Here is a 25747-nt window from a genome sequence, read left to right on the forward strand (position 1 = left end):
ACCCCGCCTTTCGCCCGTAGTCAGCTGGGATAGGCTCCAGCTTGCCTGCGACCCTGTAGAAGGATAAAGCGGCTAGAGATAATGAATGAATGAATGAATGTTTCAACATTAAAAACTAATACTATAAACAGTAATCAGTAAGCCATAATACATGAAACAAAGTCAATCGTGATATCTTCCTTCATATTCATCATAAGTGCTACCGGGCGAGGTTTGTTTTGCCTCGCAACACTTGTATAACTATTCACTGACAGTGTTGTGGTGTGACCTGATGCACAACAGTGTTACTGTCACAGCTACGAAGTTATTCTTCCAGTATACCCTGAGAGTTCTATTCCTCTTACACCACAGAAATTTCTTCATGTACAGTACTGTGCAAAAGTCTGAGGCACATGTAAGGAAATGCTGTCAACCAAAAATGGCTTAAAAATAATGAAATGAAATGTTTCAACATTAAAAAAAATAATACTATAAACAGTAATCACTAAGCCATAATACATGAAACGAAGTCAATATTTGGTGTGAGAAGAAATTCCCTTTGCTTTAAAAAAAAAAAGTCTCAGGTACACTGAGTACAATCAGTTTGATTGCACATCCAAGAAGGACACATTTCATTTAATTAATTTTTATTTGGAATCACCATTAGCACTTGTTATAAACAAGGCTATTCTTCCTGGTGTCCAATCTTCTCACATCACAACATCAAACAAATCATACAAATACATACAATACATTACAACATACAATACACTACAAACTAAACACACAATAGTTCATATATTTGAATCAAGTACAATAAAAATTCATAAATCTATTCATTTCTAATATATATTACCATGGGTTTCTCTCCACTTTCCATATTACCTTTTCTCCAATTCAAATAATAAAAAAACAAACAACAACACCAAAAGAAAAGTAAGTCTGAGGCTACATCCACACGACAACGGCAACGAGATTTTTTGTTTTAGCGGGTAAAAAAAATATCGCGTCCACATGGGCAACGGATCAGTAAAATATCAGGTACATATGGCAACGCAACGTTTGCTGAAAACGATGCAATACACATGCCACACCTCTACGTGCGCTGTAAGACGGTCCCATCGGAGACACCAGAACAATAGAAGAAGTAGGACGCATGCGCATAAACCCCTTCTTCTACCCGGCGTGAAGCACTCACAGGAATAAACACACAACAACAAGAAGAAGATGGCTGTGACTACATCGTGTGGTTGTGACGTCATCATAAACAAATCCGTTCTACTCATCCAGACGACTTCGCAACGGCGCCGTTGCCAGATTTTTCCACTCTGGAAACCGTTCTCAAAAAATATCGTTTTGGGGCACCTAAAACACCGGTGCCGTGTGGACGCCAGGCCGAAACGATAAACAATTTTATCGGATTCACCTGAATCCGTTGCCGTGTGGACAGGGCCTGAGAGTGACCCGAGGATGCCCCCAACACGTGCCCACGTACACCCCCCAACAGCGGAGGGTCCCTTGTAGAGTGGCACCGGTGAACACGCGCCAGACACCCGCACCCTGACCCCCCCCACACTCCCACTCTTCACTTCCAAAAACATAAATCATAATACAAAGTGCCCTGTGATGACCTGGCGACTTGTCCAGGGTGTACCCCGCCTTTCGCCCATAGTCAGCTGGGATAGGCTCCAGCTTGCCTGCGACCCTGTAGAAGGATAAAGCGGCTACAGATAATGAGATGAGATGAGATGAGATAATACAAAGTCAATAAAACAATAAACAGTACAGTCCATTTTATCATACTCAGTAATATTTTGGATTTCCCACAACAAAATCATAATTCATGAAATCCTACAAGGTATTGTTTTAGGGCAATTCCATGTAAATGTCAACCTCACCATGCAAAAATAAAGCAACATGTAATACATCAAAACCACTCCCAGAGATCTCACCTAGGCCTGTATTTTACAGATGTGAATAAGTTGAACCAATTTGTAACCAACCTAATATGTCACTGTCAGTCTTTCTTTCTTATCATGTAAAACCCAAGCTAAAATCATCTTTGATCATGTACAATTCTATATTATTGCCACAAGCCACAGAAATGTATGCTAAAATCCACAAAACAGCAAAACAATAGCCATCCTAAATATTATTTAAGAACTTTGATAGTTTTAGCTGATATTTAGAGAGTTTTTCAAAGGGTTATAGTGGTTAAATTGCTGATTTTCTAAACATATGCCATGTCTATTTCAGACGCGTCACATCCATAACGGAATTTCGTCACATCCATAACGCTGACTTTTCCTTCCGAAACTCTGCATGAAAAACAAAATATTTTAAACAAAGATTTTTTTAATATTCACCTTGGACCCCTCTATCAAATGGATATCTCCATTTCGACATTAGGTTTACAATTTCACAGAGTTTGATAAAAATGTACAGTCACCCAAGAAAAGTGATACTTTTTCTGTCACATCCATAACGCATCTTTTATTGGCATTTTCTGGCATGCCCTAGATGTACTATGGGAATTGTTCTTGTTCTATCACTTCTCCAGTATGGTACAGCCTTAAAATATGCAACACCTGTTTAAATACTGGGAGACAATAAAACATGCACTGGGTCATTTGTTGCCATTTTGAGTTCAAGTGTCACGTCCATAACGCTGGAATTGCTCTTTATCAGCATCTTAAATCTTTCCCTAGTATTCTCATGCACAATATACACTGGCAATGAGTTCCACCTCTCCATCGCTCTATATATAACCGTCTTCTGAATACTATATGTATTGGCTCTGGGCAATATAAACCTTCCATCAGTTGCATATCGCGTTTGATATTCATGTTGAACAAAATTAGGCAATAACCTTTTATACAATATTCTTGGGGACTGTACTAACATACTGTAATATTCCTCAAAAAGGTTAAAAAACATAATAAGACCTCTGTCTTCCAGTTAACCATCTCAATCGATTATGCATGTCCTTCACGTTGGTTCTGTAATGCACAACGCGCTGCTTTATTTTGAACAACTTGCAGTTTTCTCATGTCTTTCATAGAAGCACTAGACCATATTACAAAGCAATAATCTAACTGTGACATCACTAAAGCAGGCTGGACAAACTGATCAGGCGGGCCGGCTCTGTGGTCGGCATGAAGCTGGACTCTCTGGTGATGGTGGCAGAGAAGAGGACTATGGACAAACTACTGAGCATCATGGATGATGCCAGTCACCCTCTGCACACCGTTATCAGCAGCCAGAGGAGCCTGTTCAGTGACAGAATGCTCCTTCCCAAGTGCAGGACGAACAGACTCAAAAACTCCTTTGTCCCTCACGCCATCAGACCGTACAACTCCTCTCTGGGGGGGAGGAGGGGGAACAGGAGGACAGAGGACGGGAAGGAGCAGTAGCCTAGCCTGACAAAAAGCAATACTGGACAATGTGTTTTATTTTTTTAAATTTTTTTATTTTGCCAACTTTATTGGACTGTTACAAAATAAACATAAAAAAAGAAATAAACATAAAAATAAACATAATAAAGTATGTCAGCCCAAAGTGGGGGCGGCACGGTGGTGTAGTGGTTAGCGCTGTCGCCTCACAGCAAGAAGGTCCGGGTTTGAGCCCCGTGGCCGGCGAGGGCCTTTCTGTGTGGAGTTTGCATGTTCTCCCCGTGTCCGCGTGGGTTTCCTCCGGGTGCTCCGGTTTCCCCCACAGTCCAAAGACATGCAGGTTAGGTTAACTGGTGACTCTAAATTGAGCGTAGGTGTGAATGTGAGTGTGAATGGTTGTCTGTGTCTATGTGTCAGCCCTGTGATGACCTGGCGACTTGTCCAGGGTGTACCCCGCCTTTCACCCGTAGTCAGCTGGGATAGGCTCCAGCTTGCCTGCGACCCTGTAGAACAGGATAAAGCGGCTAGAGATAATGAGATGAGATGAGCCCAAAGGGGAGAACGCGAACGGGTGACCCATGCAAGGCGTTTCCCCGAAAAACGCCTAATGTGCAATATAAATGTGCAATACCGCTCCTGCTGAACTTTTTTTTTCATATCTTATTTTTTTTATATTTGTTTATGAAAATACTTAATTTAATTTATCTAGAAGTTTTCTCTGTTTTCTATTCTCTGTTTATCCTGTAATGATGCTGCTGGAATTTTAATTTCCCTGAGGGAACCCGCCCAAAAGGATCAATAAAGTTTAATCTAATCTAATCTAATCTAATCTAATCTAATCTAATCTAATCTAATAAGGAAGTGAGCTGTAGGTTTTACTGAGCATCTTACAGAACCAGCCACAGTTCTTCTGGACATTTTGATTGTCACATTCACGTCTTCATTTTGCCCCAAAACCCAGCAGCCTTCATTATGTTTTCTTTTTTAATCTGAAAAGTGCTCTCTTCTGTAAAATGCTGCTCAGATACAAACTTTTAACAGTTTTTTTTCCTGTAACGTTTAATTTTGTGCTGGAAACCCCCCCCAAATGTTTGGAACTCTAAAATGTTTTTGTAATGTTTTTGACTTGATAATGTAGAAGTCAATAAATAGAAATCTATAACAAAGTTTGTATAAACAAATAGGCTGCCTAAGACTTTTGCACAGTACTGTGTATGACATTTATTACTATTAAGGCTAAGATTGTGTGGTGCATCTGTTATAAACGTCCATGTTAGAATGAGCACGTTAATATACGGTAAACATACGATTTCAGGGCTCAACATTAACTTTTAAACCCACTTGTCCTGGGGGGCAAGTGGGGGTTAATTTCCACTTGCCCCCCAATATTATCACTTTCCCACTATTTTGCGAGTACTACTTTTTTTTTTAGGAAAACCATAGAATAGTTGTGAATTGCAACATAAAATGAAGATCACACATTGAGTTGAAGTTTGGTTATTGATTAAGTTTATTATTAAGTTTAGTTATTGATTAAGTTTATTATTAAGTTTAGTTATTGATTAAGTTTATTATTAAGTTTGGTTATTGATTAAGTTTATTATTAAGTTTGGTTATTGATTAAGTTCATTATTAAGTTTAGTTATTGATTAAGTTTATTATTAAGTTTAGTTATTGATTAAGTTCATTATTAAGTTTAGTTATTGATTAAGTTTATTATTAAGTTTGGTTATTGATTAAGTTCATTATTAAGTTTAGTTATTGATTAAGTTTATTATTAAGTTTGGTTATTGATTAAGTTTATTATTAAGTTGAGTTATTGATTAAGTTCATTATTAAGTTTAGTTACTGATTAAGTTTATTATTAAGTTTGGTTATTGATTAAGTTTATTATTAAGTTGAGTTATTGATTAAGTTCATTATTAAGTTGAGTTATTGATTAAGTTCATTATTAAGTTTGGTTATTGGTTACTTTTTACTTGTAACGGACAATAACAATTTTATCCAAAATAGTTTTTCCTGCCTTAGTCAATTTATTTCCATTTCACATGCATGCAGCTGTTGTAAAGTTCAGTGTGTTTGTGTAGAACTCTCTCAGACTGTAGGTTCATTACTTGAAAATGTAGAAATCATAAAATAGAAGTCTATAACAAAGTTTGTATGAAGAAAACAATAGGGTGCCAAGACTTTTGAACAGTACTGTGTTTGAGGATATTTATATATCGTTTTTTTTTTGTTATATTTAGGTTAAAAAAACTCTCTGTGTCATGACAGACAGGATAATGTTTGAGTTTAAAATTATTGTTTAGTGTGTAGGTTGTGGGTGTTGAATACAGACCTGGCAACCTGTAACTGAATCAGTGCAGCCGGTCTGTCATGATGCAGCACAGTTTTTTTTTTTTTTAAACAAACCTAGAGGTGGATGATATAACAAAAAAAAGATATATAAATGTTTTGCACAGGACTGTGTTCCTCTGATAACAGAAACAAAGCTCCAGCTCTCTCTGCTCTTAATCTGTTCTGCTCTTTCAGGATTTATCGCGCACGTCGCTCCTTGTTGAGTTTTTTATTCCTGATTTGTTTGAAGTCAATCTGGGTTTTCTGTGTCGAATAAGGCAGCGGCTTCACCTGTAAGAAAATCAAACCCTTTCATGAAGGCGCTAACTCGAATACGAGCAGAAAAAAAAAGAGATTCTTAAGCAAACTCTTCCATCCTCACTTCCGACTTTCTGTTTTTGTAAAATACATTTTAAATACAATCGTGAATTTCTCTGGAGTTTTCAGGCTGAGCTCTTCTCCTCGTATTGTTTAACCACTCATTTCCTCGTTGTTCTTGAAGCATTTGCTTCTATTTGTTAACATTTTTCTTGATAAGGGGGAGACGGTAATGCCTTTTATCCATTTCTCTGTTTGAAGACGCAAAAACAGCACAAAAATTAACCATATTGAAGACAGATTAAGCCTTGCTTGCATGAAAGACGGTGTTTGTCTGACCCCAGCTGTAATTATCACGTGATGCGTGACGTCATGCACACGGGGTCTATAAACAGTACGCGTACCATACTACACCAGCAGGGGTATACCGTATAAAATAACTTCCAAAGCAGTAAATGAAACCGAGACTAAGAAAACAGCCGAGACATAATGGTGGATATGTAGTGAGGGACGCTTTTAGGAACTGAAATAAAAAATCAAAAAGCCTAATTTTTGTGGTGCTAGTTCGTAATATATGCTCATTCCAACTTGCCTGGTTGGGCATGTCGGGGACATATCCCACTTGCCCGAATGCATGTTTCACTTGCCCTGGGCAATCGGGCAGTCCTTAATGTCGAGCCCTGGATTTGACTTACTGTCGGAATAACATGCGTCTCATTTCTCCAGGATGCACCACTTCCTCCTGTCCTCCAGAGACGGATATCTCGACCCCAACATTACATCGTCACCTCCTACACAGAGCACGACCCCAAACCTGTGGATGGCGTATTGAGTAACGTTATCTATTCGAAAGCGCCTCCACACTGGCGCACACATTTCCTGAATGACCTGGCTCAGAAGGTAATAATAATAATAAATTCAAGGTTAGAATCTAATTAGTGGCAGTGAAGTATATTATTTTTATTATTATTATTATTATTATTAAGTCATCCATATCCATAACCAGTAAAAATTTCTGACCCCTAGGCTGTGGAGGGCCAAGGGAAGGGCCCCTAGGGTGCATTAATTTGCCCCAGGAAGTAATGTGTGATTGTATCAGAATGTGAATGTTTGACATGTGTCAGTTATTTGTATCTATAAAGGTTTTCCATCGTCCAGGTCACGTAAAATGTCGAATAAAAAGTTAAGGTGATTAGATCTTGGTTTTCACATTGTGGTGCGGTGTGTGTGTGTGTGTGTTTTGCTGCAGTTGCGAGACACTCGATCAGTCAGACTTGTCTCTGCGCCACCTGTCACTGAGATGCAGGAGCAGTACAGGGGACGATCTGCACCGTACGAGCCTCAGGAGCCTCACTACAGGACGCTGCAGGTGAGAAGGACTGAGAGGTCACGGGCTGCAGATTTGTAATTTCTGTCGTCATTTACAGGTGTGTTAAACCTTTATTAACGGAAGTGTTTCAGATTGTTCTCGGAAGATCTAAGGAACAGAACGTAAGATCCAAAAGACAGAAAGTATAAATAGGAGCACCAAAATGCTTCATATTTTATTTGGAGTTCTAATATTTCATTTAATACATCAAGTTTAAGGTTTTATAGAATGAAAACTGCCTTCTTTTTATCTTCCCAGAATCGAACACTTACAAGTTAGCCAGATTTTTGGTTTTCATGCTTTTTATTTTACAGTACGTTATTTGCTATTATTATATGGCATGGTAAAATCGTGCACTTTGATTGGTTCCTTGGCGGGCAGAATTTTCCTGTAATGCCCGTGGGCGATGACAGACTTTCTTTCCAAGGCGCCGGCTTTCAGTGTCGCAAAAAACCAAACAGAAACAAAATGACTAAAAAAGGTCAACTGGAAATCAAAACAGAATCAAAAACGGCCGCAAGACAAACAAGAGTCACTGAGTTATTCAAGAGATGAGCGACGAAGAGCATTCAGAACCCGCTAACGGAAATTCAGTTTTGAAACCGCTAGCTGTTTATTCTGCACGCGTGACTCAACTACGTTACAAATATGACGTGACCGAAAGCAGCGTCACACCTCGTTATTGCCTCGGTCACAACCGGCCGTACGTGCTCCTACGGCCGGTCTACGTGCAAAAAACGCAAGAAACGCACGGAGGGCGCTCGTGAAATGCACGGAGGGTGCGCGTGTGACGTGCTGATTTTCGAGCCGTAGACTGGCCGCAGACCGGCCGCAGAGGTTCTTTGCCATGTGAAACAAACTCTACGGGCGCTTACATTTTTTTCAGGTTGCAAGACAAACTTACGGCCAACGCGCGTCTTTCTCCACGAACAAAAAAAACGCAGCGATTTGGGAAATGCCAAAAATCGCACGGCCAAAAAATCGTACGTCCGGGTGTGACCTAGGCTTATAATGAGTGTCTGTTTTAATCTTAGAAATAAAAAAGCCGAATAATAAACTCTTTATTAATCTCGCTTGCTCGGTCTTTACAAGAAAATATCAGACCGAGGTCTTTTTGTACGGCTCGGTCCGTACTGTCAAGACCTCAGTCTGATATTTTCCCGTAAGGACCTTGCGCTCAGTTTAATAAGTAGTTATTATACCAAAAAGCACTCGAATTGTCAAATCTGATTGATCAGAAGGTGCTGATTATTATTATCTCATCTCATTATCTCTAGCCGCTTTATTCTGTTCTACAGGGTCGCAGGCAAGCTGGAGCCTATCCCAGCTGACTACGGGCGAAAGGCGGGGTACACCCTGGACAAGTCGCCAGGTCATCACAGGGCTGACACATAGACACAGACAACCATTCACACTCACATTCACACCTACGCTCAATTTAGAGTCACCAGTTAACCTAACCTGCATGTCTTTGGACTGTGGGGGAAACCGGAGCACCCGGAGGAAACCCACGCGGACACGGGGAGAACATGCAAACTCCACACAGAAAGGCCCTCACCAGCCACGGGGCTCGAACCCGGACTTTCTTGCTGTGAGACGACAGCGCTAACCACTACACCACCGTGCCACCCCGATTATTATTATTATTATTATTATTATTAAATAACAGCAGCTCTGACATTAAGGCAGCTCTAAAGCACAGGTTTATATTAATGCACCTGTTCTAATACATTATCGTTTCCATAGCAACAACATATACAGGAAACTGTATGCTGGATGATCCACATAATCTAATGCTAACGATAAACGGATTAAGAAAACGTTATTTATCAAACGCATCACATATTTTATCACAACTTGAGCATTTTATTCTTAATTATTTTTTTAATTTCCATATCAAAAATGTGAGAAGCCCAAAAATCCCAAAAAGTCAGGACCACTGATTACAGATAGTGGTTAAAGCTTGCTCATTAAAAAAAAAGTTTAATAAAAATACAGTTCACATTGTGTGTGTGTTTTAAATATATTTCAAACAAAATCACTGTCAACGATGATAACATGGCTTTTTTTCTAAGGGTCTTTCTTATATTTTGAAAAAGATATTAAGTGCCTCAGTACAAATTGCCAAGGACGCTGATCCTGCTGTGAAGGTCAACGTATTCCTAATGTAAAAAAAAAAAAAGTAAAAAAAGAATGGCTCACAATATATCTGGGGAAGAAGTTATTAAAAGCCTGGAATAGTTAAAGTTGTAAACCTCTTACATACAGTGGGGCAAAAAAGTATTTAGTCAGTCACCAATTGTGCAAGTTCTCCCACATAAAAAGATGAGAGAGGCCTGTAATTTTCATCATAGGTACACTTCAACTATGAGAGACAGAATGAGAAAAAAAAATCCAGAAAATCACATTGTCTGATTTTTAAAGAATTTATTTGCAGTTTATGGTGGAAAATAAGTATTTGGTCAATAACAAAAGTTCATCTCAATACTTTGTTATATACCCTTTGTTGGCAATGACAGAGGTCAAACGTTTTCTGTAAGTCTTCACAAGGTTTTCACACACTGTTGCTGGTATTTTGGCCCATTCCTCCATGCAGATCTCCTCTAGAGCAGTGATGTTTTGGGGCTGTCGCTGGGCAACACGGACTTTCAACTCCCCCCAAAGATTTTCTATGGGGTTGAGATCTGGAGACTGGCTAGGCCACTCCAGGACCTTGAAATGCTTCTCACGAAGCCACTCCTTCGTTGCCCAGGTGGTGTGTTTGGGATCATTGTCATGCTGAAAGACCCAGCCACGTTTCATCTTCAGTGCCCTTGCTGATGGAAGGAGGTTTTCACTCAAAATCTCACGATACATGGCCCCATTCATTCTTTCCTTTACACGGATCAGTCGTCCTGGTCCCTTTGCAGAAAAACAGCCCCAAAGCATGATGTTTCCACCCCCATGCTTCACAGTAGGTATGGTGTTCTTTGGATGCAACTCAGCATTCTTCCTCCTCCAAACATGACAAGTTGAGTTTTTGCCAAAAAGTTCTATTTTGGTTTCATCTGACCATATGACATTCTCCCAATCCTCTTCTGGATCATCCAAATGCTCTCTAGCAAACTTCAGATGGGCCTGGACATGTACTGGCTTAAGCAGGGGGACACGTCTGGCACTGCAGGATTTGAGTCCCTGGCGGCGTAGTGTGTTACTGATGGTAGCCTTTGTTACTTTGGTCCCAGCTCTCTGCAGGTCATTCACTAGGTCCCCCCGTGTGGTTCTGGGATTTTTGCTCGCCGTTCTTGTGATCATTTTGACCCCACGGGGTGAGATCTTGCGTGGAGCCCCAGATCGAGGGAGATTATCAGTGGTCTTGTGTGTCTTCTATTTTCTAATAATTGCTCCCACAGTTGATTTCTTCACACCAAGCTGCTTACCTATTGCAGATTCAGTCTTCCCAGCCTGGTGCAGGTCTACAGTTTTGTTTCTGGTGTCCTTTGACAGCTCTTTGGTCTTGGCCATAGTGGAGTTTGGAGTGTGACTGTTTGAGGTTGTGGACCGGTGTCTTTTATACTGATAACCAGTTCAAACAGGTGCCATTAATACAGGTAACGAGTGGAGGACAGAGGAGCCTCTTAAAGAAGTTGTTACAGGTCTGTGAGAGCCAGAAATCTTGCTTGTTTGTAGGTGACCAAATACTTATTTTACCGAGGAATTTACCAATTAATTCATTAAAAATCCTACACTGTGATTTCCTGGATTCTTCCCCCCATTCTGTCTCTCATAGTTGAAGTGTACCTATGATGAAAATTACAGGCCTCTCTCATCTTTTTAAGTGGGAGAACTTGCACAATTGGTGGCTGACTAAATACTTTTTTGCCCCACTGTATATCTTTATGTATTTAAACATAATCATTATTCTGATATGTTATACTTAAGGATGGCTGTTAGGTTCTGTGCAAGCGAGTATGGAGCATAGTTTATATTTATAGTGAGTCATAATGGACCAGATATATATATTTTTTCATACAAACTTTGTTATAGATTTCTATTTTATGACTTCTATATTGGGCGGCACGGTGGTGTAGTGGTTAGCACTGTCGCCTCACAGCAAGAAGGTCCGGGTTCGAGCCCCGTGGCCGGCGAGGGCCTTTCTGTGCGGAGTTTGCATGTTCTCCCCGTGTCCGCGTGGGTTTCCTCCGGGTGCTCCGGTTTCCCCCACAGTCCAAAGACATGCAGGTTAGGTTAACTGGTGACTCTAAATTGAGCGTAGGTGTGAATGTGAGTGTGAATGGTTGTCTGTGTCTATGTGTCAGCCCTGTGATGACCTGGCGACTTGTCCAGGGTGTACCCCGCCTTTCGCCCGTAGTCAGCTGGGATAGGCTCCAGCTTGCCTGCGACCCTGTAGAACAGGATAAAGCGGCTAGAGATGAGGTGACAGACTTCTATATTATCGAGTCAAAACATTACAAAAACATTTTAGAGTCCCAAACGTTCATTTTTTTTTTCCAGCGCAAAATTAAACGTTACAGGGAAAAAAGTTTGTATCTGAGCAGCGTATTCCATTCATAAGAGAGCACATTTCAGATTAAAAAAGAAAACATAATGAAGGCTGCTGGGTTTTGGTGTAAAATGAAGAAGCGAGTGTGACAAAGTGTCCAGAAGAACTGTGGCTGGTTCTGTAAGATGCTCAGTAAAACCTACAGCTCATTTCCGCATAAAACTGAACTCACTGGACCTGAGACGACTATTTTATTTTTTTTTAAAGCAAAGGGTCGTCTCACACCAAATATTGACTTTGTTATATTAATTTATTATGGCTTACTGATTACTGTTTATCATTTTTTTTAATGTTGAAACATTTAATTTCATTATTTTTTAAGCTATTTTTTGGTCCATAGCATTTCTTTACAGGTAGCTAAGACTTTTGCACAGTCCAGCAATATTTGGTTAGCCATTTTACATTTCCTGTAGTGAGTAAACATGGATTTGGAATATGGATTTCCTGTTAATTAAACTGGCAGACAGGATGGAAAGTGATTTAGAAGGAGATAAAAGTCAACATGAGCATGTCTGAGAGAAGGGAAGAAGAAGTGAAGGGATTAATGTTAAATAATGATGATTCATGCAGAGTCTACTTATGCAAAGCTTTTCTTGGCGTAAGGATTATCGAGCTCTCAGCACGCATGCACATTTTTGCTAATGGAGCTGATGGAAAGACTAATGCCACTCGTGTTTATTTTAATCAGGCACAGCTTGGACAGATCCATCAGTCTTCAGGTCTGCTGCTGCCCAAAGAACCTGCGCTCAGCACAACTCGCACTGACTACAGGCACTTCAGCAGGTAACCAGCAGGGGGCAGTGCAGCAGCATGGTGGAGGAGATTATACACACTCACTGTTGTGTTGAAAGTAGCCATTAGAAGGTGAATTGTGGCAATGAAGGGATGTGCATGGTCAACAACAATATTCATATACGCTGTGGCATTCAAGCAATGATTGATTGGTGTTAACAGGCCCAAAGTGCGCCAGGAAAACATTCCCCACACCGTTACACCACCCCCACCAACTTGGACTATTGTTAGGCATATCAGGTGAAAATTCAAATTCAGTCCCAATTGCTTGAAACTGTTCTCACTGAATTCAGAATTGAATGCAGAACAACATACTTTTTACAGAATTAAAATGTATTTATCCGTTCTTGAGATATTACAAATCAAAGGTAGAAAAAAATGGCTTAATTTTTCGAAAACTGCCGTAATATTCTGTCTGAGGATCACATGGTCCAAAATGGGCCTCATTAGCAAATGAGATCAAATGTTTTTCTCTTCATAACTTTTTTATTTTTCAAGATATTTACATGGAAATTGGCAGCACATAGATATTTGTATACTGAATACAAAGTTTGAACAATTATTAAAAACAAATCATGCAAATTAGTATTTAATTAGTATTAATTATGCTAATTTGGTAAAAACATTAAATCAGTACACTTGATAAAAAAGTAATAAAAGATTATTTCTAATCCCCTCTTTGTGCTCTGTAGGCCTTTGTATTTCTCATAAGTAGGGCCAACTAGTGTTTATATGAAAGAATATAAATGATTATTTCGATTAATATTCACAGCTTTCAGTGTGAACCTCGAAAAAACTGTGTGAGCCACATCCAGTAAACAATATACATTAACTGAACTGAAATCGACACTCACATTTCTGACTTCCGTTTTTAAAAAAAATATTATTCCGACCACTAAGAGCTCAATATTTTTCATCAAAACAACTCCAGTTATATTCTAAAATAGTTATTTATTTACATGAATCAGTTTGATTTGAAAAAATAAGTAGGTAAAGCTATGAAAACTCACTTAAAAGTCTCCCATGAATCATAACATCAAAACTAGCAGAGGGAAAATTTTGCTGAATCCTTCATCAGAAACAGTGAGAGCGAGAGAACATCCCTATAAATGTGATCTGTTCACGAGTAACCTAGTGGGAAACCAATCAGAAGAGAGAGAGAGTGAGAGCCTGACCGCTTTCCCCTGACTCAAAAAGAAAAGCACCGGCAGTTTCCCGATGTCATGTGAGCAGAGTTTTTACTCTCTCTCTCAGTGGGTTTATCTATCTATCTATCTATCTATCTATCTATCTATCTATCTATCTATCTATCTATCTATCTATCTATCTATCTATCTATCTATCTATCTATCTATTGGTTGGTTTCTCTCTCTCTCTCTCTCTCTCTCTCTCTCTCATTCTCTATTGGTTGGTTCATCTCTTTGTTTATCTCCCCTCTCTCTCTCTCTGTCTCTCTCTCTCTCATTCTCTATTGGTTGGTTCATCTCTCTGTTTATCTCCTCTCTCTCTCTCTCTCTCTCTCTCTCTCTATTGGTCGGTTCATCTCTCTGTTTATCACCCCTCTCTGTCTGTCTCTCTCTGTCTCATTCTTTATTGGTCGGTTCATCTCTCTGTTTATCTCCGCTCTCTCTCTCTCTCTCTCTCTCTCTCTCTCTCATTCTCTATTGGTCGGTTCATCTCTGTTTATCACCCCTCTCTCTCTCTCTCTCTCTCTCTCTCATTCTCTATTGGTCGTTTCATTTCTCTGTTTATCCCCCCGTCTGTCTACCTATCTCTCTCGGTTGGTTTGTCTCTGTATGTTTATCTCTATCTATCTATCTATCTATCTATCTATCTATCTATCTATCTATCTATCTATCTATCTATCTATCTATCTATCTATCTATCGCTGTCTCTCATTCTCTATTGTCGTTTCATCTCTCTTTATCCCCCCGTCTGTCTACCTATCTCTCTCGATTGGTTTGTCTCTCTGTATGTTTATCTCCCTCTCTATCTATCTATCTATCTATCTATCTATCTATCTATCTATCTATCTATCTATCTATCTATCTATCTATCTATCTATCTATCTATCTATCTATCTATCTATCTATCGGTTTGTCTCTCTGTATGTTTATCTCCGTCTATCTCTGTCTATCTATCTACAGTGGTGCTTGAAAGTTTGTGAACCCTTTAGAATTTTCTCTATTTCTGCATAAATATGACCTAAAACATCATCAGATTTTCACACAAGTCCTAAAAGTAGATAAAGAGAACCCAGTTAAACAAATGAGACAAAAATATTATACTTGGTCATTTATTTATTGAGGAAAATGATCCAATATTACATATCTGTGAGTGGCAAAAGTATGTGAACCTTTGCTTTCAGTATCTGGTGTGACCCCCTTGGGCAGCAATAACTACAACTAAACGTTTGCGGTAACTGTTGATCAGTCCTGCACACCGGCTTGGAGGAATTTTAGCCCGTTCCTCCGTACAGAACAGCTTCAACTCTGGGATGTTGGTGGGTTTCCTCACATGAACTGCTCGCTTCAGGTCCTTCCACAACATTTCGATTGGATTAAGGTCAGGACTTTGACTTGGCCATTCCAAAACATTAACTTTATTCTTCTTTAACCATTCTTTGGTAGAATGACTTGTGTGCTTAGGGTCGTTGTCTTGCTGCATGACCCACCTTCTCTTGAGATTCAGTTCATGGACAGATGTTCTGACATTTTCCTTTAGAATTCGCTGCTATAATTCAGAATTCGTTGTTCCATTAATGATGGCAAGCCGTCCTGGCCCAGATGCAGCAAAACAGGCCCAAACCATGATACTACCACCACCATGTTTCACAGATGGGATAAGGTTCTTATGCTGGAATGCAGTGTTTTCCTTTCTCCAAACATAACGCTTCTCATTTAAACCAAAAAGTTCTATGTTGGTCTCATCGCTCTACTAAGAGTAAATGACAACACTTCCTGTGCCAAATTAAGCATTATACAATTCAAGATCCTACATCGCACCCACTACTCCAAAGCAAGACTGGCTAAAATATACCTTAACACAGATGCAAGCTGCGACAGGTGTCGAAACATTTCTCACTTCTCATTTCAACCAAAAAGTTTTATTTTGGTCTCATCCGTCCACAAAACATTTTTCCAATAGCCTTCTGGCTTGTCCACATGATCTTTAGCAAACTGCAGATGAGCAGCAATGTTCTTTTTGGAGAGCAGTGGCTTTCTCCTTGCAACCCTGCCATGCACACCATTGTTGTTCAGTGTTCTCCTGATGGTGGACTCATGAACATTAACATTAGCCAATGTGAGAGAGGCCTTCAGTTGCTCAGAAGTTACCCTGGGGTCCTTTGTGACCTCGCCGACTATTACACGCCTTGCTCTTGGAGTGATCTTTGTTGGTTGACCACTCCTGGGGAGGGTAACAATGGCCTTGAATTTCCTCCATTTGTACACAATCTGTCTGACTGTGGATTGGTGGAGTCCAAACTCTTCAGAGATGGTTTTGTAACCTTTTCCAGCTTGATGAGCATCAACAACACTTTTTCTGAGGTCCTCAGAAATCTCCTTTGTTCGTGCCATGATACACTTCCACAAACGTGTGTTGTGAAGATCAGACTTTGATAGATCCCTGTTCTTTAAATAAAACAGGGTGCCCACTCACACCTGATTGTCATCCCATTGATTGAAAACACCTGACTCTAATTTCACCTTCAAATTAACTGCGAATCCTAGAGGTTCACATACTTTTGCCACTCACAGATATGTAATATTGGATCATTTTCCTCAATAAATAAATGACCAAGTATAATATTTTTGTCTCATTTGTTTAACTGGGTTCTCTTTATCTACTTTTAGGACTTGTGTGAAAATCTGATGATGTTTTAGGTCACATTTATGCATAAATATAGAGAATTCTAAAGGGTTCACAAACTTTCAAGCACCCCTCTCTATCTATCTATCTATCTATCTATCTATCTATCTATCTATCTATCTATCTATCTATCTATCTATCTGTCATTCTATCAGTCTGTCATCCATCCATTCATTGTTCATGTATTTATCTGTCAGTCCCTGTTTGTTTCTGTGTTTGTCTGCCAAGCTCACCATCTGTTCATCCATCCATGTATTTATCTGGCTATTTATATCTGTCTATCTAGCTGTCTGTCTGTCTGTCTGTCTGTGTGCCTGCTGGTTTTTCTCTCTCTCTCTCTCTCTCTCTCTCTCTCTCTCTCTCTCATGTGTATGTGTACGTGTGTGCGCTTATCTCTCTATCTATCTAACTACTATATTGTGAGCCATAGCCATAAAATTAACCTAATAATAATAAATCCTTCTCTTCACAATATATTTCTCTCTTTTTTTGGCTTGTTGGGCCGTGTCCTTGTGAAAGAACGTGTTCTTGCCGCATCACTCCATTCCTCCAGTACTCTACTCTTATCCTGTGTTTGCAAATGATCTGGACATCAATTATACAAGTAGCTTTTAGCCGGAATGATGAATACAGACACACACACACACACACACACACACACACACACACACTGATGTGATTGAAATCTTTAATTCCACTCCTGGCCAGTAACAGTAACTGCAGTCCAACACAAACACAATGAAGCATTTGGAGCCAGAAACTGTGGCTAATCACGCATTCACATCATGTCTCGGTTCGACTGATCAAAGGATGGCAGCCTGGAGGTTCCACTTCGTGCTGTTCGTCTCCTTGGACTGGAATATGAGTCTTTCTGTGGTAACACAGGCAACACTAATGGGGAAAAGAGAGAGTTTTTATCCATTTATAGTTACATTTAATGTTGTGGAACATAAATGACAGCATGGTTTTTGATTATGTGGTGCTTTCGTTATCCAAGTCCCTGTGAATGAGTCGTGTAATTCTGACATGCCATGAGTGCACATTAGCTGATAAACTGGCAGCATAGCCATGTTCCTTTTCGCTCTGGATAAGTAGGTCGGGATGAGCTGACCTCCGGGCCGAGATGGTCACTGAATCATCTGGAAACACTTTGTTTAAAAGCGCACTTAAAACCCTCTTCCTGAAGGATGGGGGTTTGAAAGGAAACACACTTTACGTCAGGCTGTGATGCAGCGTACCTGGAGATGATCCTGGTCATGTTATAGGAAACGACACTGTAATGTATATATGTATCTGTATTGACAAAGCTGTTGACGCAAAGTGAAAGAGCAGCATGGTTATGAAGCAGGAAGCCACTAGATGCCAGGAGCTCTTTAAAGGTCTCAGATATGTACAAGTAAATTAGCAGTGTGTTCAGAGACTTGTATAAGTCTTCACCCCCAAACTTAATAATAATAATAATAAGTTACATTTATATAGCGGGCGGCACGGTGGTGTAGTGGTTAGCACTGTCGCCTCACAGCAAGAAGGTCCGGGTTCGAGCCCCGTGGCCGGCGAGGGCCTTTCTGTGCGGAGTTTGCATGTTCTCCCCGTGTCCGCGTGGGTTTCCTCCGGGTGCTCCGGTTTCCCCCACAGTCCAAAGACATGCAGGTTAGGTTAACTGGTGACTCTAAATTGAGCGTAGGTGTGAATGTGAGTGTGAATGGTTGTCTGTGTCTATGTGTCAGCCCTGTGATGACCTGGCGACTTGTCCAGGGTGTACCCCGCCTTTCGCCCGTAGTCAGCTGGGATAGGCTCCAGCTTGCCTGCGACCCTGTAGAACAGGATAAAGCGGCTACAGATAATGAGATGAGATGAGTTACATTTATATAGTGCCTTTCTCAAACTCAAGGTCGCTTTACATATGTCAGAGAAAACAACACACACACAAAAAAGAGTTGCTAAAGAGTGGTGAGTTTATGCACTGGTGGAGAAATGTTCATGAAACAGAAAGGTTTTGAGATGAAATTTGAAGAAAGGAAGGGAAGAGCAGTCACGGCGGGGTTGTAGGTGGGTCTTCCAGAACTAGGCCATTTGCAGGAATTGGTCACGTGTCAGTTTTCCCCATAGCAACAAGCCTGTGGTGGGCAAGCTAACTTGACATTCCTTGACAACTATAAGAGTTTGACTGGCGATGCGAAGCAATCCATTTCTATAATAGCTGTTTTTACCTTTTCTATTGTCTTTTTTGACCCGAATTTTCATGTGTACTTGGAAAAAGTTTGTGGTTTTAACTTCTGTCGTAAGTTAAAGCGAATCATTGGCCGTAAAAGTGAGTTTTTTGGAATCAAGTTGGTCGCCGCTGAAAGAAATTCACGTGCAAAATGGCGGCTTTCTCCTTTTCTACCTTTATCATTCGCTCGAAACCCCTTTTGCACTGTTTCTTTTGCAAACATAGCATTGCTTCTTATGTATTTGAATCAGTTTCTTACCTGTCAACATGTCATACGATTTTTCTTCTTTGCTTTACAGTACCACTCCAGTTAAAAACAGAAGGTACAACACCAGATTTTAGATTTCTTTTTCCTTTGGTACTTGTTGTTCGATAATCAATTTCTTTTGGCGGTGACCAACTTGAGTCCAAAAAACTCTCTTTTATGGCCAATGATTCACTTTAACTTATGACAGAAGTTAAAAGCACAAACTTTTTCCAAGTACACATGAAAATTCGGGTCAAAAAAGACAGTAGAAAAGGTAAAAACAGCTATTATAGAAATGGATTGCTTCGCATCGCCAGTCAAACTCTTGTGGTTGTCAAGGAATGTCAAGTTAGCTTGCCCACCACGGGCTTGTTGCTATGGGGAAAATTGACACATGACCACTTCCTGCAAATGGCCTCTTGGGGACTGTGGCGCTGAAGGACCTGCCACCCAGGGTAGAGAGTCTAGTGTGAGGAACAACAAGGAGATTATTGCTAGAGGATCTGAGAGAGCGGGATGGAGTATAAGGGGTCAGAAGATCACAGATGTAAGAAGGAGCAAAGTTATGGAGAGCTTTGCAGGTGAGTAGTATGATTTTTATATTTAATTGTGGACAGAACAGGTAGCCAGTGAAGCTGAGAAAGAATGGGGGTGATACGAGCAGATGGTTTGGTACGGGTGATGAGTCTCGCTGCAGAGTTCTGAATGTATTGTAGTGGAATTTTTAATCCAGTTCATAAATCGCTACTTGTATTAGGGAGACCTAATACAAGTAGCAAATTATGACCTGGATTAAACCTAAACCTAACCTGAGATACAGGGAGACATCATAACCCTGTATCTAGGGTTCGGATTTGGGAAGACTTTGTATTTTAACCTCCTAGGGCTTAGCGGTCACATGCGTGGACAGCACTTTATGGAAATTCGGAACAAGAATCCACATATGTGAACATACTTTTTCTCTAAAAGTACATCTTATCAAAAGATGATGCTTAGTTTTTATTCTAATCAGGTTCTAATAAGCCCAAATAGCAAAGAGAAATAAAAAATGCATGTAAAAAAACAGCTTGGGCCTTAGGAGGTTAAACTACTTGGTGACACAATAAGACTGGACTCATTAATAAATTCAAAATAGATACCATATCGTACTTTGCATTGCAGTTGTTGCTGGTCTTGGGCAATTCCATGTAAATGTCAACCTCACCATGCAAAAATAAAGCAACATGTAATACATCAAAACCACTCCCAGAGATCTCACCTAGGCCTGTATTTTACAGATGTGAATAAGTTGAACCAATTTGTAACCAACCTAATATGTCACTGTCAGTCTTTCTTTCTTATAATGTAAACCCCAAGCTAAAATCAACTTTGATCATGTACAATTCTATATTATTGCCACAAGCCACAGAAATGTATGCTAAAATCCACAAAACAGCAAAACAATAGCCATCCTAAATATTATTTAAGAACTTTGATAGTTTTAGCTGATATTTAGAGAGTTTTTCAAAGGGTTATGGTGGTTAAATTGCTGATTTTCTAAACATATGCCATGTCTATTTCAGACGCGTCACATCCATAACGGAATTTCGTCACATCCATAACGGAATTTCGTCACATCCATAACGCTGACTTTTCCTTCCGAAACTCTGCATGAAATACAAAATATTTTAAACAAAGATTTTTTAATATTCACCTTGGACCCCTCTATCAAATGGATATCTCCATTTCGACATTAGGTTTACAATTTCACAGAGTTTGATAAAAATGTACAGTCACCCAAGAAAAGTGATACTTTTTCTGTCACACCCATAACGCATCTTTTATTGGCATTTTCTGGCATGCCCTAGATGTACTATGGGAATTGTTCTTGTTCTATCACTTCTCCAGTATGGTACAGCCTTAAAATATGCAACACCTGTTTAAATACTGGGAGACAATAAAACATGCACTGGGTCATTTGTTGCCATTTTGAGTTCAAGTGTCACGTCCATAATGCTGGAATTGCTCTCTTGTGGTTAAGGTGCTGGGTTAAGAATCAGAAGGTTCTGGGTTTGAATCCTGGTTAAATATGAAAAAAGATATGCAAAAAAAAAATGCTGTTTAGGTAGATAGGAATAGATAGACAGACAGACAAAGAGGAAATACTTGGGAGGTGTAGACAGAGAGGATGTGGATGGAAGAAAGAGAGGCAAAAGAAGTGATGGAAAATCCCTTTTAAGAATCTTACACTACATTCAGACTGCAACCTGAAACAACCCATATCCGATTTGTTGTGAAATCCAATTTTTTTGTTAGGCCGTTCACATTACCAATTATATGAGACTTGTATGCGATCTCCAATATGAACGGAAAACGCCCCAAAAGTGTCCCGCATGCGCAAATTGACACGTAATAAGCACATCTACGTAATACGTAAACAAAAAAAGCGCGCACTCTTCAAGTTTAATGATTTCTTTTTTTGTTGTTTGTTTGTTTAATTATCTGGTTAGTGTTAAAGTGTGAGGTCTCGTGTGTGTTTTTGTTTCTGAACTGAAATGAAAACGTGTAGCCTGGTAACGAGGGTTGACTCCTAAATGTCTCTCTAATTTCTATATAAGTGCACTACATGTTACTAGGAAGTAATGGATTTTTAAACTCTATGTAGTGCACTCGAGCTTCAGTAGGCAGTCATTTGGGATACGGCCGCTGTATTACCAAACTCTTAATTCAGGCTTAATAATTTGCACATATTTATTTCGTCATATTAATAAACTTTTTCTACATTTTTATAAATATTTATTTAGATTGTTTATAGCCAGCTGAATTCTGCAACTTCTCTCAGCGCTGGCTCAAGGTGCAGAAACACCAGTGCAGTTTGCTATGGAGATGAGGCGAGACCTGGCGATGTGGTTTTTGTGGCGGCGGCGGAACTCGCACAATAATCTGATTAACAGCAGACTAATGAGACCGAAGGTGTCAAATTACTGGAAATTTCCAGAACAATCTTATAATCTTGTAATACAGGATGGTTTAAGTTATAAATCAGTTATAGAAACTGTTTTGTTTAATCAGGCTAACAGATAAACATCCAGGTCCCTACCAAATCCACCATTAGCTTGATCAATTCTATAAAAGTCTATTTAAATTCTGAAAACTGTACAAATGTTGTTGTTTTCCACCAAAGAGGCAGGATTAGCCAACGCAGAATAGTGACGTTTGTCTCTTGTTGATGACGTGTAGGTTGCATGAATGCGACCTGTCCGGTCAGACTGCAGTTGCACGTGAAAATAACGGATATGCATCGGAATTAGGACCACATATCCAAGCGGCCTGGGTCGCATGTGAAAAAATCGGATCTGTGTCGTTCAGATTGTCAATAACAAATCGGATACAGGTCGCATATGGGCAAAAAAATCGGATATGGGTCGTTTCAGGGTGCAGTCTGAACGTAGTCTTAGATAATCCAAAGTTTTACCAAGGTTGGAAATTATGAACTAGGTTAAACAATTTTTTTAATCCAGGTAAAAAAACAAAAACAAAATCACCTAGGTTGAAATGTTTTGACCTGTAACATACCGGTATATAATGAGCTGCAGGCCTGTAGTACTCAAGTCCGACTCGTGCCCTAATTTTAAGGACTCGTGACTCGACTTGGATTTGAGCATTGATGACTCGGACTCGTGCATTAACTGCATTCGGACTCATAAATTGGAGACGAGGACTCTGATTTTTTTCTTTATATTTTGTAATATGCCATAATAATTTGGCATAAGATATTTATATCTACATTAATACTAGTACTAATTTCATACAAGAGTGTCACCTGCGCGCCTTGGCACGTGCATCAGATAGACTCTCGGGTGCGCGTGCTGTCCGGAGTGCGCCCGAGAGTCTATCTGATGCACGCACCAAGGCACAGGATTAAAGCACAATTAGTGCACCTATATAAAGACTGTGAAAACACACTTACTTTGTGAAGTATTGAGTCGTGTTGCTGATACATTACCGAGCCTTATTTCCTTGTTTGGTTTCCTGATCCCTGATTTCCTGTTTCTCGTCTTTGATTCTGCCGAGTCTACGATAGCCTGTTTGTGTCTCGCTCAATCTATCGCCTGTTTCATTGTTTTACGATTTTGCCTGCCGTTCTGGATTGTTAACGTGTCTTCACTTGTATTAATAAACACATCTTCTGCACTTAAATCCGTCTCCCAACCATCTCTGACAGAATACTTCACACTCCCTGACAAAGAGAAGCACATTCACCTGTTCATACGCCATGTTCAGGAACAAACTAACGTTAATGGCGCTGAAACAGTCACCGTCACATGGTGCAGTTGGAATCTTGTTCTTGGACTCGACTCGGATCAATAGTGGACTCGACTTGGACTCGACTCGAAATTTCTTTTAATGACTTGGATTTGACTCGGACTTGAACACTGGGGACTCGAGACTGGACTCGGACTCGAGGTTTAGTGACTCGGCTACCGCACTGTTGAGCTGTAATGAGCATTTTCATGTGCTGGAGCATCGATGCTCTAAATTGACTTGTAGTGGTTATTTCTGTCGCTGACGAGTGACGGGATCACAACTGGTGAGAAGGTGTTCATCCCAGGTTTATTAGCATCGCATTGTAGCTCGCATTCAGTTTGTTGCAGTAAAAAGGAAGTGACCTTTGATTTTCCATTAATACATCAGCAATGTTCTGGTACTTGGTTCCAGAACAACAGCATTTTCAAGAACTGTCTCCTTTGCAAGATGGAAAAATGATTAACATTCTCTCTCTTTGTCTCTCTCTCCCTCTCTCTCGCTCCCTCTCTGTCTGTCTTTCTCTCTGTCTCTCTCTCTCTGTCTCTCGGTTTGTCTCTCTCTCTCTCTCTCTCTCTGTTTCTTTCTCTATCTCTCTGTTTGTCTGTCTCTCTCTCTGTCTACTTTTCCTCTTTCTCTGTCTATTTCTCTCTTTCTGTCCCTGTCTCTCTCTCTCTCTCTCTCTCTCTCTCTCCCTCTCTCTTTGTCTGTCTCTCTGTCTGTCTGTCTCTCTCTCTGTCTGTTTCTTTCTCTATCTCTGTCTGTTTGTCTGTCTCTCTCTCTCTGTCTATTTCTCTCTCTCTATCCCTCTCTTTGTCTGTCTCTCTGTCTGTCTTTCTCTCTCTGTCTCTCTGTCTGTTTCTTTCTCTATCACTCTCTCTGTTTCTCTCTCTCTCTGTCTATTTTCCTCTCTCTGTCTTTCTCATGCTGTTTCTCTCTCTCTGTCTCTCTCTCTTTTTCTCTCTTTCTATTTCTCTCTGTCTCTCTCTCTTTCCCTCTCTCTTTCTCTCTTTGTTTCTCTCTCTCTCTCTCTCTCTCTCTCTCTCTCTCGTTTGAGGTCTGAATTGGCTCCTCTCTCTGCCTTGGATGCTTCGCCCACCTGTGGACCCTTCACCAAACGTGCCGCACTGATCCGCCCCCCACCTCACAGCGCCCTGCCCGGTGCATCCTCTCAGCTGCAGTTGCCCCGCCCATCTATACCGGTACCCCATGGAGGCAGAAGCAGCGTGTACATGGATAGTTTCAGTAGACCTGCGCCCCCGCCCATGTCCTCCACCCATGTCGCTGTCCTTGCTGAGACAAAACGCACAGAGGAGAGTGGGTGGGGCTTACTGCAGCATATCCCGGACGTGCCGGAGATGTACAGCACAGAGAACCAGATGTATGGGAAAGGGAGGCTGGTGCTCGTGTGAGAGAGCACACGGCATTCATTATTCACCACGTCGCACTATTTTTATCCAGTTGCTTAATAATATATGTTTAGTCGAGTTTGATTTAAATATCGTTGATTTTTTTAATCCAGATGGGCCTTTTGGTAAATGTATAATTTTTTTGTTGTTTATTTGACGATGATAAAGAATCACAGAGTAAATGCTTGTGCACGAGACAGAAAGTGCTGAGAGACTGCGTGAGCATTCAGCCGGTCACGCTCTTTGTGTGTCACTGTGATATGCAAGGGATTGTGGGAAAAACTGCAATGTGTGTAAACAGCGAGAGATTGAAAGCAGGCAGGGAGGAGTGTGTGCGCGCACGTGTGTGTGTGTGTGAGAGAGAGAGAGAGGTTTTGCTGAACACGCACTTGAGATAACTGTAGATGATGGGAACATGGCGCAATCTGGAAAACATCAGTGCTGAACACTGTGCACAAGACAGAGATGGAGAAAAAGGAGGGGAATAAAAAAATAGAATTAAAATAGCGGGATTTGGCAGCATCTCATGAATTAGCCTTTTGAATCTGTGTGAGTTTTCTTTTTCCCCACCCCTGCTCTTCCGCTCCTTCCGCCCACCTGCTCGCCGGATCTCTGGCTCTCCTCCCCCTCTGTCTCAAACGGCACTGTGCCAGGCAGACAGAGAGAGACAGACGGGAGAGAGAGAGAGACGGCGAGAGAGAGAGACAGAGACAGAAACAGACAGAGAGAGATAGCAAGAAAGAGAGACAGAGACAGACAGAGTGAGAGACAGCAAGAGAGACTCAGACAGGGAGAGAGTGAGAGACAGCAAGAGAGACTCAGACAGGGAGAGAGAGAGAGCAAAAGGGGGGGACAGACAGAGAGACAGAGAGTGGGAGGCAGACAGAAAGAGAGACTGCAATAGAGAGAGAGAGAGACGGAGACAGACAGATAGACAGAGAGTGAGAGACAGCAAGAGAAACTCAGACAGGGAGAGAGAGAGAGACAGAGAGCGA

The 25747-nt window shown here is 40.6% G+C and overlaps 1 protein-coding gene across 1 annotated transcript; it reads left to right on the plus strand.

Annotated features, from left to right (window-relative positions):
* Positions 1 to 1449: 1449 nt before the first annotated feature.
* zgc:193811 (uncharacterized protein LOC559801 homolog) lies at positions 1450 to 24755 on the plus strand. The gene is made up of 5 exons (XM_060902436.1): positions 1450 to 1470; positions 6753 to 6926; positions 7276 to 7395; positions 12627 to 12721; positions 24401 to 24755. Exons 1-5 carry the CDS (start codon positions 1450 to 1452, stop codon positions 24753 to 24755), a joined length of 765 nt encoding a protein of 254 aa, XP_060758419.1.
* The last annotated feature ends 992 nt before the right edge of the window (positions 24756 to 25747 follow it).

Source organism: Neoarius graeffei, chromosome 20 (genome assembly GCF_027579695.1).
Source record: "Neoarius graeffei isolate fNeoGra1 chromosome 20, fNeoGra1.pri, whole genome shotgun sequence".
In the NCBI taxonomy this organism is placed as follows: domain Eukaryota; kingdom Metazoa; phylum Chordata; class Actinopteri; order Siluriformes; family Ariidae; genus Neoarius; species Neoarius graeffei.